Source organism: Aulonocara stuartgranti (genome assembly GCF_965226115.1).
Source record: "Aulonocara stuartgranti genome assembly, chromosome: 2".
NCBI lineage: Eukaryota > Metazoa > Chordata > Actinopteri > Cichliformes > Cichlidae > Aulonocara > Aulonocara stuartgranti.
This window is the reverse complement of record NC_138940.1, coordinates 32,110,263-32,123,947: the sequence shown is the minus strand read 5'-3', so window position 1 is coordinate 32,123,947 and position 13,685 is coordinate 32,110,263. Positions and strand designations below refer to the sequence as shown.

Here is a 13,685-nt window from a genome sequence, read left to right as displayed (position 1 = left end):
GGCATCTCCCATTTTGACCTCGGGACTTCTAGGTTATACTCGGCACAGATGTTCCTGTACACTATGCCGGCCACTTGGTTATGGCGTTCCATGTATGCCTTGCCTGCTAGCATCTTGCACCCTGCTGTTATGTGCTGGATTGTCTCTGGGGCATCTTTACACAGCCTGCACCTGGGGTCTTGCCTGGTGTGATAGACCCCAGCCTCTATGGATCTTGTACTCAGAGCTTGTTCTTGTGCTGCCATGATTAGTGCCTCTGTGCTGTCTTTCAGTCCAGCTTTGTCCAGCCACTGGTAGGATTTCTGGATATCAGCCACCTCCTCTATCTGCCGGTGGTACATACCGTGCAGGGGCCTGTCCTTCCATGATGGTTCCTCGTCTCCCTCCTCTTTCTTGGGTTTCTGCTGCCTGAGGTATTCACTGAGCACTCGGTCAGTTGGGGCCATCTTCCCAATGTATTCTTGGATGTTCGTTGTCTCATCCTGGACTGTGGTGCTGACACTCACCAGTCCCCGGCCCCCTTCCTTCCGCTTAGCGTACAGCCTCAGGGTGCTGGACTTGGGGTGAAACCCTCCATGCATGGTAAGGAGCTTTCTTGTCTTTATGTCAGTGGCTTCTATCTCCTCCTTTGGCCAGCCTATTACCCCAGCAGGGTACCTGATCACGGGCAGGGCGTACGTGTTGATGGCCCGGATCTTGTTCTTACCATTCAGCTGACTCCTCAGGACTTGCCTGACCCTCTGCAGGTACTTGGTGGTTGCAGCCTTTCTAGCGGCCTCTTCATGGTTCCCATTTGCCTGCGGGATCCCCAGGTACTTGTAACTGTCCTCTATGTCTGCAATGTTGCCTTCTGGTAGTTCAATCCCCTCAGTTCTGACTACCTTCCCTCTCTTTGTTACCATCCGACTACACTTCTCCAGTCCGAACGACATTCCAATGTCATTGCTGTATAGCCTGGTAGTGTGGATCAGTGAATCGATGTCTCGTTCACTCTTGGCATACAGCTTGATGTCATCCATGTACAGGAGGTGGCTGACAACTGCTCCGTTCCGTAGTCGGTATCCGTAGCCAGTCTTGTTAATGATCTCACTGAGGGGGTTCAGGCCTATGCAGAACAGCAGTGGGGACAGAGCATCTCCTTGGTAGATCCCGCACTTGATGGTAACTTGTGCTATGGGCTTGGAGTTGGCCTCTAGTGTTGTACGCCACATCCCCATTGAGTTCCTGATGAAGGCTCTTAGGGTCCCATTGATCTTGTACAATTCTAGGCATTCCAGTATCCAGCTGTGGGGCATTGAGTCATAGGCCTTCTTGTAATCAATCCAGGCAGTGCACAGGTTGGTCAGTCTGGTCTTGCAGTCTCGGCTGACTGTTCTGTCTACCAGTAGCTGGTGTTTTGCGCCTCTGGTATTCTTGCCAATTCCTTTCTGTGTCCCGCTCATGTATTGACCCATGTGCCTGTTCATCTTAGCCGATATGATGCCTGACAGGAGCTTCCATGTAGTACTGAGGCAGGTTATTGGTCGGTAGTTGGAGGGGACTATATATATATATATTAGGGGTGCAACGATATTCGTATCGATATTGAACCGTTCGATACAGTGCTTTCAGTTCGGTACGCATATGTATCGAACAATACAACATTTGTAATTTATTTTATCAACTTTCCTTCTGACGATGCTGTCTGTGTTGAGCGCTCAGTGAATCTGTGTTCGACTACTCCGCCTAGGCTGCACTGTCGAGCGCAGATCCACTGAGCGCTCAACACAGACAGCATAGTCAGGAGGAAGAGCGCAGGGCAAGCTAGCGAGACAGAAGTTAAGCTCTCCTTGCAAGATGGACCTCCCCCACCCTCATTCAGATCTGGCGTTTGGAATTATTTTGGTTTTCATGTGACGTATGACCCTGAAGGTAAGCGAGTCATGGACTAAAGTAAAACAGTATGTTGGATGTGCCATGCAATGCTTAATTACATTGGTGTGAACTAGTGTGTTAGCGCAGTTAGCTCGTTAACGTGTTGGCCGTCTAGCCCCATGCACGGGGCGATCGGCGGTAGCTCATTAACGGAGATTTGCCGTGTTGTGGCGTTAAGGTCATTTCAACGAGATTAACCTGAAAGCACTAGTGGGAACACAACGAATATGACTGCACATTTACGCTGACATCATCCTAGTGCAAAGACAAAAACAACAAGCATGCTACTAACTTTAGCCGAGTCATTTAGACAGCTGTTAGCACGTGATTCTCCTTATGCTGCTGAGAATATAGCCCAGAAAAAGCGGATAGTATAGCTTTTATTTTGGAAAGAGACATTTCTCTGTAATAAACTCTCTTTTCCAAAGATGAGTGATTCCTCAATCAGATACAGGGCTTGCAAAATCGCTAGCCCGACGTCCCGGAGCTAGCGATCTTTCCAGTCGGGCTACAAAAATCTCTCTGCCCTGCCCGTCGGCTATTGTAGGAAAAATATATGTCAATGCTTTTGCATTCTTTCAGAAATGTAGCTGGGTAATTATGTCATTGGCATCGGTGAGCCACTGTCAATATGTGACATATTGAAATCGCGTTTGAATTTGCGCTTGTTTTTTTGCTTTCACTTTGCAATGACAGCACTGATCTGTGAGTGATGATAATTTGTGCACCAATTCCTCTGACATCGTCTTATTAATCGTTAGCTTACTATGCAAACATGACAAGTGAAATCTCCCGCAGCAAGCTTAAACATGTGAGAGGTTGATCGCGCAGAGAATCGCTGAGCTTATGTGAGTCCGTGTGTAAAAGTAGCAGTATATATATTTTAGTTCTGCTGAGCCAAATAAGACAGGTCGGGGTGAAGAAGTGACAGCCAAAAAAAAGCTTACCACAAAACGGAGAAGTTATGACAAATGAGACTATAAGGCAAAAAGAAAGTGCAGCTTTATGGTTTCATGGACAAAAGAATTTCTGTGGCTGCAATATGACGAGCTAAATAACCAGGGGTGCACATAAGTGGTCCGCAGGTGCGCATTCGCTGTCAAAATAAAAAACGCGCACAAGGGTTAGGGTTAAATTTAAAAACTGTACTTTTGAGTTAAAATATATATTTATAATTTTAATAAATGACAAATTAAAAAGGCATGAACATTTTTTTGTATCGAAAAAATATCGAACCGTGACACCAAAGTATCGAACCAAACCGAACCGTGAATTTTGTGTATCGTTGCACCCCTAATATATATATATATATATATATATATATATATATATATATATATATATATATATATATATATATACACACTGAACAAAAATATAAACGCAACACCTTTGTTACTGCTCCCATTCCCCATGGGATGGACGTAGAGACCTAAAATTCATTCCAGATACACAATATAACCATCCCTCCCAAACAGTGGTCACAAATCAGTCCAAATGTGTGGTAGTGGGCACATCTGCTATATTGAGATAATACATCCCACCTCACAGGTGTGCCACATCAGGATGCTGATCTGACATCATGAGTAGTGCACAGGTGTACCTCAGACTGCCCACAACAAAAGGCCACCCTGGAATGTGCAGTTTTGTCTCACAGCAAAATGCCACAGATGCCACAAGCAATGAGGGAGCGTGCAATTGGCATGCTGACAGCAGGAATGTCAACCAGATCTGTCGCCCATGCATTGAATGTTCATTTCTCAACCATAAGCCGTCTCCACAGGCGTTTCAGAGAATATGGCAGCACATCCAACCGGCCTCACAACCGCAGACCTCGTGTAACCACACCAGCCCAGGACCTCCACATCCAGCAGGTTCACCTCCAAGATCATCTGAGACCAGCCACCCAGACAGCTGCTGGAACAATTGGTTTGCACAACCAAACAATTTCTGCACAAACTGTCAGAAACCGTCTCAGGGACGCTCAACTGCATGCCCGTCGTCCTCATCAGGGTCTTGACCTGACTCCAGCTCGTCGCCGTAACAGACTTGTGTGGGCAAATGCTCACATTCGATGGCGTCTGGCACGTTGGAGAGGTGTGCGCTTCACGGATGAATCATGGTTCACATTGTTCAGGGCAGATGGCAGCTGAGAATGTCCCAGTTCTTGCATGGCCAGCATACTCACCGGACATGTCACCCATTGAGCATGTTCGGGATGTGCTTGACCGGCGTATACGACAGCGTGTACCAGTTCCCACGAATATCCAACAACCTCGCACAGCCATTGAAGTGGAGTGGACCAACATTCCACAGGCCACAATTGACAATCTGATAGACTCCATGCGACGATGTGTTGCACTGCATGAGGCAAATGGTGGTCACACCAGATACTGACCGGTTCTGGCTCCCCAGACCCCCAATAGCGCAAAAAACTGCACATTCCAGGGTGGCCTTTTGTTGTGGGCAGTCTGAGGTACACCTGTGCACTACTCATGATGTCAGATCAGCATCCTGATGTGGCACACCTGTGAGGTGGGATGGATTATCTCAATATAGCAGATGTGCCCACTACCACACATTTGGACTGATTTGTGACCACTGTTTGGGAGGGATGGTTATATTGTGTATCTGGAATGAATTTTAGGTCTCTACGTCCATCCCATGGGGAATGGGAGCAAAAACAAAAGTGTTGCGTTTATATTTTTGTTCAGTGTATATATATAAATAAATCCCCTCTCGCCCCTGTTGGGCGGTCTATTCTTCAGCCTCAGGTCCTCTACCAGAGGCCTGGGAGCTTGAGGGTCCTGCACAGTATCTTAGCTGTTCCCAGGACTGTGCTCTTCTGGATAGAGGATCTTTGATGTTGTTCCTGGGATCTGCTGGAGCCACTCGCCTAGCTTTGGAGTCTCTGCAGCTAGTGCTCCGATTACCACTGGGACCACTGTTACCTTCACCCTCCACATGTTCTGGAGCTCTTCTCTGAACCCTTCATATTTCTCGAGCGTCTCGTGTTCCTTCTTCCTGATGTTGCTGTCATTCGGAACTGCTACATCGATCGCTACAGCCGTTTTCTTCTGTTTGTCCGGTTGGTTAGGACCACCATTTTGTCCATCTGTATCTGAAAGTCCCACAGAATCTTCGCTCGATAACCGCTCAAACTGAAGATTTTTCCATCTGTGTGAAAAGGTAGGAAACGCCAGTTCAAGCCAAAAGATACAATGCTAACAAGCCACGGTTAAACATTGTAAAAGATTTCTAACTACCTGAGAAAACACAAAAAGAGGCAGGTGATTATTATGTAGGGACAGGGATGATTCTCAGGCTGTGAAGAATTGTACATTTTCTGCATCTATTTGTAACACCTGGTCAGAGGGCCCGGTGGCGCCAGTGTCCGGCAGCCTCGCCTCTGTCAGTGCGGCCCAGGGTGGCTGTGGCTACAATATAGCTTGCCATCACTAGTGTGTGAATATGTGTGTGAATGGGTGGATGACTGGTTGTGTAAAGTGCTTTGGGGTCCTTAGGGACTAGCAAAGCGCTATATAAATACAGGCCATTTACCATTTAACACCTATGTGAAAATTAAAATAAAATATTTTCCTTCTTTCCTCCCTTCTGAAATACATTCACATCATCCACTCTCATGCAGAATGACTACCGTAAGCTGTCCATGCAGTGTAAAGACTTTGTGGTGGGTGTGTTGGACCTTTGTCGGGACACAGAGGAAGTTGAGGCGATTTTGAATGGCGACGTGGATCAGTGCCCGCCGAGTCCCTACAACCGTCCCTGCCTCAGCCGTGTCAAACTGGCTATCAAGTATGAAGTCAAGAAGGTAAGACAAAAACCGATTAGCTCGTTAAAAAATGTAACGAATTTTACAAATTGCATTAATTTGCAACATTAAAAATTAGTGTAAAAATTATTCAAAGAATTAGCAATGCAGTATGTAATGCCTTTTTTGTGGGATTAAATTATTTTTGCAGGAACTGTGAAAACATTTTCTGTAAGTAATAACTAAACAAAATGCCAACATAATACAAAAGACTACAAGAAAAAACGGTAATTGTTTGTCTCAGCAGCTTTATAGGTCTCTAAAGGTGAAGAGGCTTGTCACACAGTGTGTTTGACTTTGATACCTAATACTGGTGTTCATGTACTATGTCAACTTCTTTTTCTTTAACCTTTTCGAAAGGGCAGTACATCTGAGATATCATTGGAGCTCATTTTTTGGGTCTTTACAGTTCCAAAAATCCATACCCAACCCCCAAAACACATGGGACCACGCAAGAAAACATGACCAATAATCCTCTCGTCATTTCAACTTTAAGGTCCATTTGTTGTTTGGAAGAAGACAGTTTTGTTGTATAATAACTTTGACTGCTTTGTAACTTTGACCTTTTGGACCTGTACATTTCCATTAAGGTTATTACACACACATAGGAATTCGAGTATTATCAGCACTGCCCAGAAGTAAAAAAAAAAAAGTGGAATGAGACTCGCCACATACTTTTTAGTTGTTGTGTTAACATGGACACATTAATATAAGTGCAGATTTGTCAGTTTGGCTAAATCAAATTTTATTTATATAGTTCCAAATCACAACAACAGTTGCCTCAAAGCGCTTTATATTTTAAGTTACGGATCAAAGAAATAGTCAGACAACCCCTTTTTGAGCAAGCACTAGGAACTACAAGTAAGCCAGCAGTCTTAGAGCAAAGTGCACTGTTAGCGTGATATTGTATTATGAGGGGCCTGAACATTTAAGACCTTGTATGTGAGGTCCAGGACTATAAATTCTATTCTGGCTTTAACAGGGAGCCAGTGAATAGAAGCCAATATGGGAGAAATCTGCTTTCTCTTTCTAGTTCCTGTCAGTACTCTCACAGCAGCAATTTGGATAAATTGAAATTCAGAGAGGTTTTAGAACAGCCGATAATAATGAATTAGAATAGTCCAGAAATAATAATGCATGAACTAGCTTTTCAGTACCACTCTAAGACAGGATGTTTCCAATTTTAGAGATATTTGTAAAAATGCAAGAAAGTCCTGCATATTTGTTTATTATGGACATTTAAGAACAAATCCTGGTGAAAATATTGGTTTCAAGATTCCTCTTTCTGTTACTTAATGCCAAGGTAATTGTATCCAGAGTATCTGGTTATACATCACGTTTCTAAGATTTTTAGGGCCAAGTACAATAACCTCAGTTTTATCTGAATTTAGAAGCAGAAACTTCAGAGGTCATCGAGGTTTTCATGTCTTTAAGACATTGCTAGCTAACTGGTGTGTGGCATCATATATAGAAATAGCTGGGTATCATCTGCATAGCATAAAAATGTATACTATGCCTTCTAATGATACTGCCTAAAGGAAATATGAGCAATGTAAACAGAATTAGTCCTAGCAAAGAACAGTTTGGAAATCCATAATAAACGTTAGTGTGTGTAGTTGTGTAAAGAAGACTCCTTATTTACATGAACAAAGTGGAGTCTATTAGACAGATATGATTCAACCCAATGCAACACACTACCTTTAATTCCCATGGCATGGATAGAAATACATTATTTATTGCAGTTTAACATGTAACCCGACTTATTTCTAACTAAGCTAGTTTCTCTGATCTGTTTGTGCAGTATATTTCCAGTACAGTATGCTTGAGTGTTGTTTTGAATGTGGACTCACAGGACCCTTTTGTAAACAACTCACTGGCCGGTGTGTAAAAGTTAATCCCTGCTGTGCAGAGGTGCTCAGGAAAATGTCAAACCAAATCCCTTTTCCCCATTTGGCCCTGCCATTCTCTCTCACTCACACGTGTTCCTGTCTGATCCTAATGTGCCTCATGTTTTCTTTAATCAGGCAATTCCCTGGTGTAGTTGTGCATGCGCACAGGTGTATTTGTATACATGTGTATATGTGTGTGTGTGTGTGTGTGTGTGTGTGTGTGTGTGTGTGTGTGTGTGCGCGCGCGCACACACGTGTGTTTTGGGCATTAAACAGGTTGCTTTTTTGTATCCTGTACAAGAGAGCATGACCAATACCAGGCAGCTAATTACACCAGGCAAGAGGAGAGGGAGGGTGTGATTGCCATGGAAACCAGGTGGAGCGTGACTGCATGTAGAGCATGTAGATGGACACAGGAGGCTTTCATGTCAGGGGTTATTGGTTTGATGGACTGATCAGTGGTAAGTTATAGTAACTGAATGGGTGGTGGTGTATGTATTACTGTTTGAGGCTTTTCAGCCATATGCAAATTGTATGTGTTTGTTTCAATCGGTGGAGGAAGCAGAAAATGTCAATTGTCAGCTCAGATAAATGTTCCTCAAACGTGATGATCAAGGGTCACTGGTGAAGTGATGGATAGGCATTGATTGACTGGGTGAGCCCAATAAAGTGAACAGAAATCGAGGGAGAGCACGCATGACCAGAAGTGAGGTGTTGCTGAAATCTTAGACGTGAATACAAAACACACAAACACAACGTTTGATTGTTCCACTAGCTGACTGCTGACTGAACATTGATTGCTTGGTTGTCCACATCCTTCCTCCAGCTGGAAGAAAAACATCCATCTTCTCCTGCGTTGTAAGACCTTTGCTGGCTTTCATTTATCACTGCCTTACTTAGAATAAACTCTGTAATTAATGTGAAAATGCACCACTTCTTATTGCCTTATTTATTTTGCACTTTGTATATTAAATTGATTTTCCATCCTGCTTGTTGCCATTTTTCTTTTTAAATGAATTCAAGTGGAAACCATAAACACAAATGTATTAAAGGTTGCCACTTGACTTCGTTTAGGTAGTAATATATTCAGATTTTTATGAATACACAATACTCAAGTACTAGAAATAGATATTCAGAATGGACACTAAGCTACTTGAGATACTTGGAAAAGTAAATTAGCACCAGATGCCCTTTCGCAAATATGTAATATTTAATCATGTCAATTTTACCCTCTTGGCATTTGTTAATTTAGTTGTATTGAAGTATCATGTATAGTATGCATACTTTTCATAATTAAAAACTGTAATTCCCCATAAAGGAAGTGCAGACCACTGCACCTGCTGAGGGGATTTTCCTGTTTGCTGTTGTTTATGTTTCCCTGTGGGTTATAACCCAGACGTTTTTGCTTAACATAATGGGAAACTTGAAGAAAGTTCTCCCCAATACCACCAGCATTTAGCCTTCTCTAAAACACTTTTTGGATTTGAGACATTTGATATTTATTGTGTCCTCTTTAATTTGGTAACCTGTCTCTTTACTATGCTTTCTTTACTTCTTTGTCTTTCCCACCTTCTCATTGGCTATCCAGGCTTAAATATTTCCATCTCCCCCTGTGCAAGTATAGTCCCGACATTCCATCTATCTTTGTTAATTCAATGTGCTAACCACCACCTGTTGCTATTTCTTTGCTGTCTTGTTTTGCATTTTTTAAATTTACCTGTCAGTTCATGTTATATCCTGTGATATACCTTCTTGTTAAATTAAACTTTGTCTGCATCCATTTTGACCTGCATTTAGATCAATTCTAGAACTTTAATAACAAATGAAAGGCTTAAAAACCATGAAAGCACAAAAGCTGGAATGGTGGGAGAATGAAATGTGTATTGCTTGACTAGAGCAATTTTGCTGATACAGTTCCATCAGATTCTGTGTGGACATTAAATAAGCACTGAACTATTTGAAAGCGCATCATAATAAACTTGAATCTTGGACCTTCAAGCTATTCTTAATAACACAATTTCTTTTGGATAATTTGGGATTGGATAATTCACTGGAGTTGTGAAAAGGTCAAAAACATGGCTCTGCTTTCCACACCTGTGTCCACAGAGAGACACTGACCACAAAGATGTCAAGGAGAATTTTAGATGAAGCTTGAGAAGAATACGTTTTTGTCATCCACAGTAGTCATGGCTGTTTAACATATTATCCACGTGAGATAGACAATGACCACCCTTCACACTGCATACTGAAATCTGACGGTTTTCATATTTTAAGGTGCTCTATTGATGTTTTAAACCAGGCGAAGAAGTCAGGACATTTATTGTGGACTGTTAGATCAATACTCTGGCTTTAAGTTGCTTTTTAAGTTGACATATTTGGTGACATTTTCAACTATGTAAGGAACTCAAACTGTTCTTCCAAGGAAAAGCAGTGACTGTATTTTATGTCGACAGTAAGACGGAAGCCACACTATGGAAGAGACAGTGGGAGACTTCAGAGCAGCTCTGAGTTCTTTGAAAATAGGTGTGAATTTCTCAGTAAAGAGGAGGGTTAAATCCTGAATTCCCTGACAGATGTCATCTGAGAAACCTGCAAACCCTGAGGGGCCAACTCCAGGAGGACTTCTCTGTGCTCAGTGTGCAATCCAGCTTCATACAGAATCAATTTGCCCACCGTAATGGGCAAGTTTCCATTGTATGCAGCAGGACAGCCAGGTGGAATTGTTTTTGTGGTTCTGCTTTGAAATTGATATTTGTAACTTAAAACATACTGATCTGTCGTCAAGGCATTAATGTCTCTATTACCTTTTACTACCACTGGATTTTCAGCATTTGTCACTTTAAAGACAAAGTATACGAATAATCGAAATGTTGGGCCTGATCTCGCTGATGTCCATTCTGTAATATAACACAAACCCTGTAAGTAATTTGTGTCCAGTGTACTGAGATACACTTTCTACAGGTGGTCTTTCAGAGACTAGAGTAAATCTTGTGTCAAAGGTAATATTTGGACTTTGGACTTTAATTGCCTTGTTTTATGGTTTTAAATGTCAGATATATGTGTTACACAGCAATTAGCCCAGCTGTGGTAGATTGTAAATGGTGTATACAAATGCATGTGTCAAAAGTGCTGGTTCAAATGACGTTTTCAGTTTGGGTTTTTGGGGTTTATATTAGCTTACATGTTGTAAAAATCTATACATAAAGATTTTTGACTTAGTGACTGAACATTAAGCGCACAAAACACGTGGGCTACAGCGACTTCTTTTGACTCTCACTCAACTTTCTATTTATCATTATATCCTTTCTTTCACTAAGATAATAAGGATTAAAAAATCTTTGAAAGACACATAATTGCCATCAATTCATGATATTGAGGCAAAAAAACATTTCATGTCTTACAATGTTCCTACTTTCTTTATTTTCAAGACCCATTGCTTGAAACCATTTTTTTTATTCCATCCATTAAAGATGTAACATACCAAGAACCCACACTGGCAGAGGAAATTTATTAAAAGCTTGAAAGACATTCACACAGGAATGCTTTGCTGCTGCTTTCCTGGGACTTTAACCGGCTGCTTTTTTAGATATTTACGAACACTTTGTTCATTCTTAGACATCCCTTTTTCCCAATGCATCTAAATTTGGGTTTTCCACTTTAACCAAAGGATCAGTGTTGGCCACTTGTGTGTGCCTGGGTAGCATATTTTTAATATTTGAAATATCGTTTTTAGTTATAGTCATCTTCTTTGTGTGCTAATAAAACAAACAAAACAAAACCCACATTTTATAAACTACATACATCACATCATTGATGTATCCTGCAGTCATTGAATGTTTAACGACTTTCAACATCATACAGCCTGTCCCAGGCGTGGTGAGTCAGGCCTTGGCTGAAACTATGTCCTTCAGCTGTATACCTTTGTTATTGCAGATGCACATTTTGGATGAGAGGATTTTCATGAGTGGGACTTATAACTAGATAACTAGAGCTACTGAGATTACAAGGGGTCCATCCCAGTAGATTCATGTCTAAAGTTGGAGAAAAATATTCAAGGTTTGTTTCTGGTTTAAATTAAAGACGACCTGCCTTAATGTAAAACTTCTATACTTCTATTCGGCCTGACTATGTAAGCAGCTTTTTGTCATATGAAGCTAGTGTGAGTTGTTCCTTGAAAATCCTGGCATCACTAGCTGTTTGCTTTTAGCACCACTCGCCCTTTCCTGTTTGTCTTTCTCATCCTTTAACCATCCTTGCCCTGTACCCAAACTGTCTCATCTTCCTTCGTTCTCCACTGATTTAAGTTTCTTGTTTATTTTCTTCTGTTTCAGTTCGTTGCTCATCCGAACTGCCAGCAGCAACTGCTGACTATCTGGTATGAGAATCTGCCTGGCCTGAGGCAGCAGTCCATTGGTGTGAAGTGCTGGACAGTCCTGGGAGTAACTGTAGGCCTCCCATTCCTGGCTATTGCCTACTGGATAATGCCATGTAGCAAGGTATGGACAGATAGCTACATGCGCAAACACAATTGCAAACTACAGTTAAAATACACACACATATAGTTTAGGGAACTTATTATTGCTGTATCTATGCACTATTGCTTCTCAGTAAAATATTATTTTCTATTCTTGTTCCACCTATTATTTGCAGCCAACTATAGTATTTCAAATTGCACTTGAAGTCTCATCATGCAGCTTATAGGCTCATTACCCATCAGGAAACACAATTCCCAATGTTGTTCTTTGTTGCTCATATGACCTTACCACAAGTTGGGGAGAATCTAAAGTTTGCCCTGAGGTTGGAACGACAGCAAAGGCCTTAATATTAACTTAGGATTAGTTCATTTCAGGACATCTCAGACTCGCTTCTCAGCTCAACATTTAGGCTCAGCTTTTATCATTCTAATCTTAGCTAGAGATGGCACGATACCACTTTTTTATGTCCGATACCGATACCGATATCATAAATTTGGATATCTGCCGATACCGATATGAATCCGATATAGTGTTTTTTAATCAACAAAACTGTTTTTTAAAATATCTTGCTGCATTTTGCAAGTCTGCAAGTTCATACTCAAGTTTAAAACAACAACTACACTAAAGCTATTCTGTTATACCTGTATACAAAAAAAATATTTCATAGTTCAGCAATACTGATCAATCTAATAAACTTAGACCTACACCATCCTCCCTATTCTGGTATTTTAAAGAGTACTTAGCGTAAATATTAAGCAACCTAACTAATAGGGTTCCAACTCCCAGCAACAACAAAAAGAAATAAATAAAAAATAGGGAACCACCCCTCACGCTCCACCTCATGATGCTTAATCGACGTAATCAACCTTAATTTGATGCAGTGTGAAAAAAATGCACAGAAATCAATTATTTTTCAAGAAATATTAAATAGATTCAACATCTTTCTTCAACAAAATTGCAGACTGCACAGATGGTACCTTCCCAAAGTAAAAAGTACTATAGCTTACTAGGGTATATATATTAGACTTAATAGTCACTATATACAGTAATTGACTTCTATTCATTTTACATCAAATTAAAACTTTGGGTGTCAGATAATTATTTATTAAAAGCTCGACATTTTAAATGAGAATAAGAAAGAAAAGTATGTCTTTGTGCCCCCTTTTCCCTGTTCATGCCCTATCGGCCCCCCTGGCTAAACTTTGCTAGATCCGCCCCTGCACAGTTACCAGCCGTCAGCTACGTAGAAAAAGATCCTGGTGTAGAAAGTAATATTAAATAAATTCTAACAACAGCTTATCAAGCTTAAACGTTCTGCTGTTGTTCAGCCGCTGGTTTCCTCTTTCTGGTGCAAAGTGGGCCAAAAACAAACAAGAGACACGGACTCGCGACAGAAAAGCCGATCAGCTGATCATTTAAGCAGTTTCACGATTGAAGTAGCAGCCGGAGAGCGAGAGGCAGTCGCTTGTTAAGCTTAACGTGGGAATGCTTTACAAACATTCAGAGATGGACTTACACACTTGCTTTACTTCTCTCGGGGATAACTTTGTCGGAGATGAAATGCCAGGTTGCTAG

At 41.5% G+C, this 13,685-nt stretch overlaps 1 protein-coding gene across 2 annotated transcripts in view; it reads left to right on the top strand.

Moving 5' to 3' along the window:
- The window catches only part of trpc7b (transient receptor potential cation channel, subfamily C, member 7b), a 68,992-nt gene that overhangs the window by 12,663 nt on the left and 42,644 nt on the right, over positions 1–13,685 (top strand). Inside the window, exons 3-4 of one of the 2 annotated variants that reach the window (XM_082545688.1) lie at positions 5,564–5,746; positions 11,967–12,131. In XM_082545688.1, the coding sequence (XP_082401814.1) occupies positions 5,564–5,746; positions 11,967–12,131 (348 nt within the window). The remainder of the gene's footprint in view (positions 1–5,563; positions 5,747–11,966; positions 12,132–13,685) is intronic. The other variant, XM_082545689.1, reaches the window with a different exon arrangement.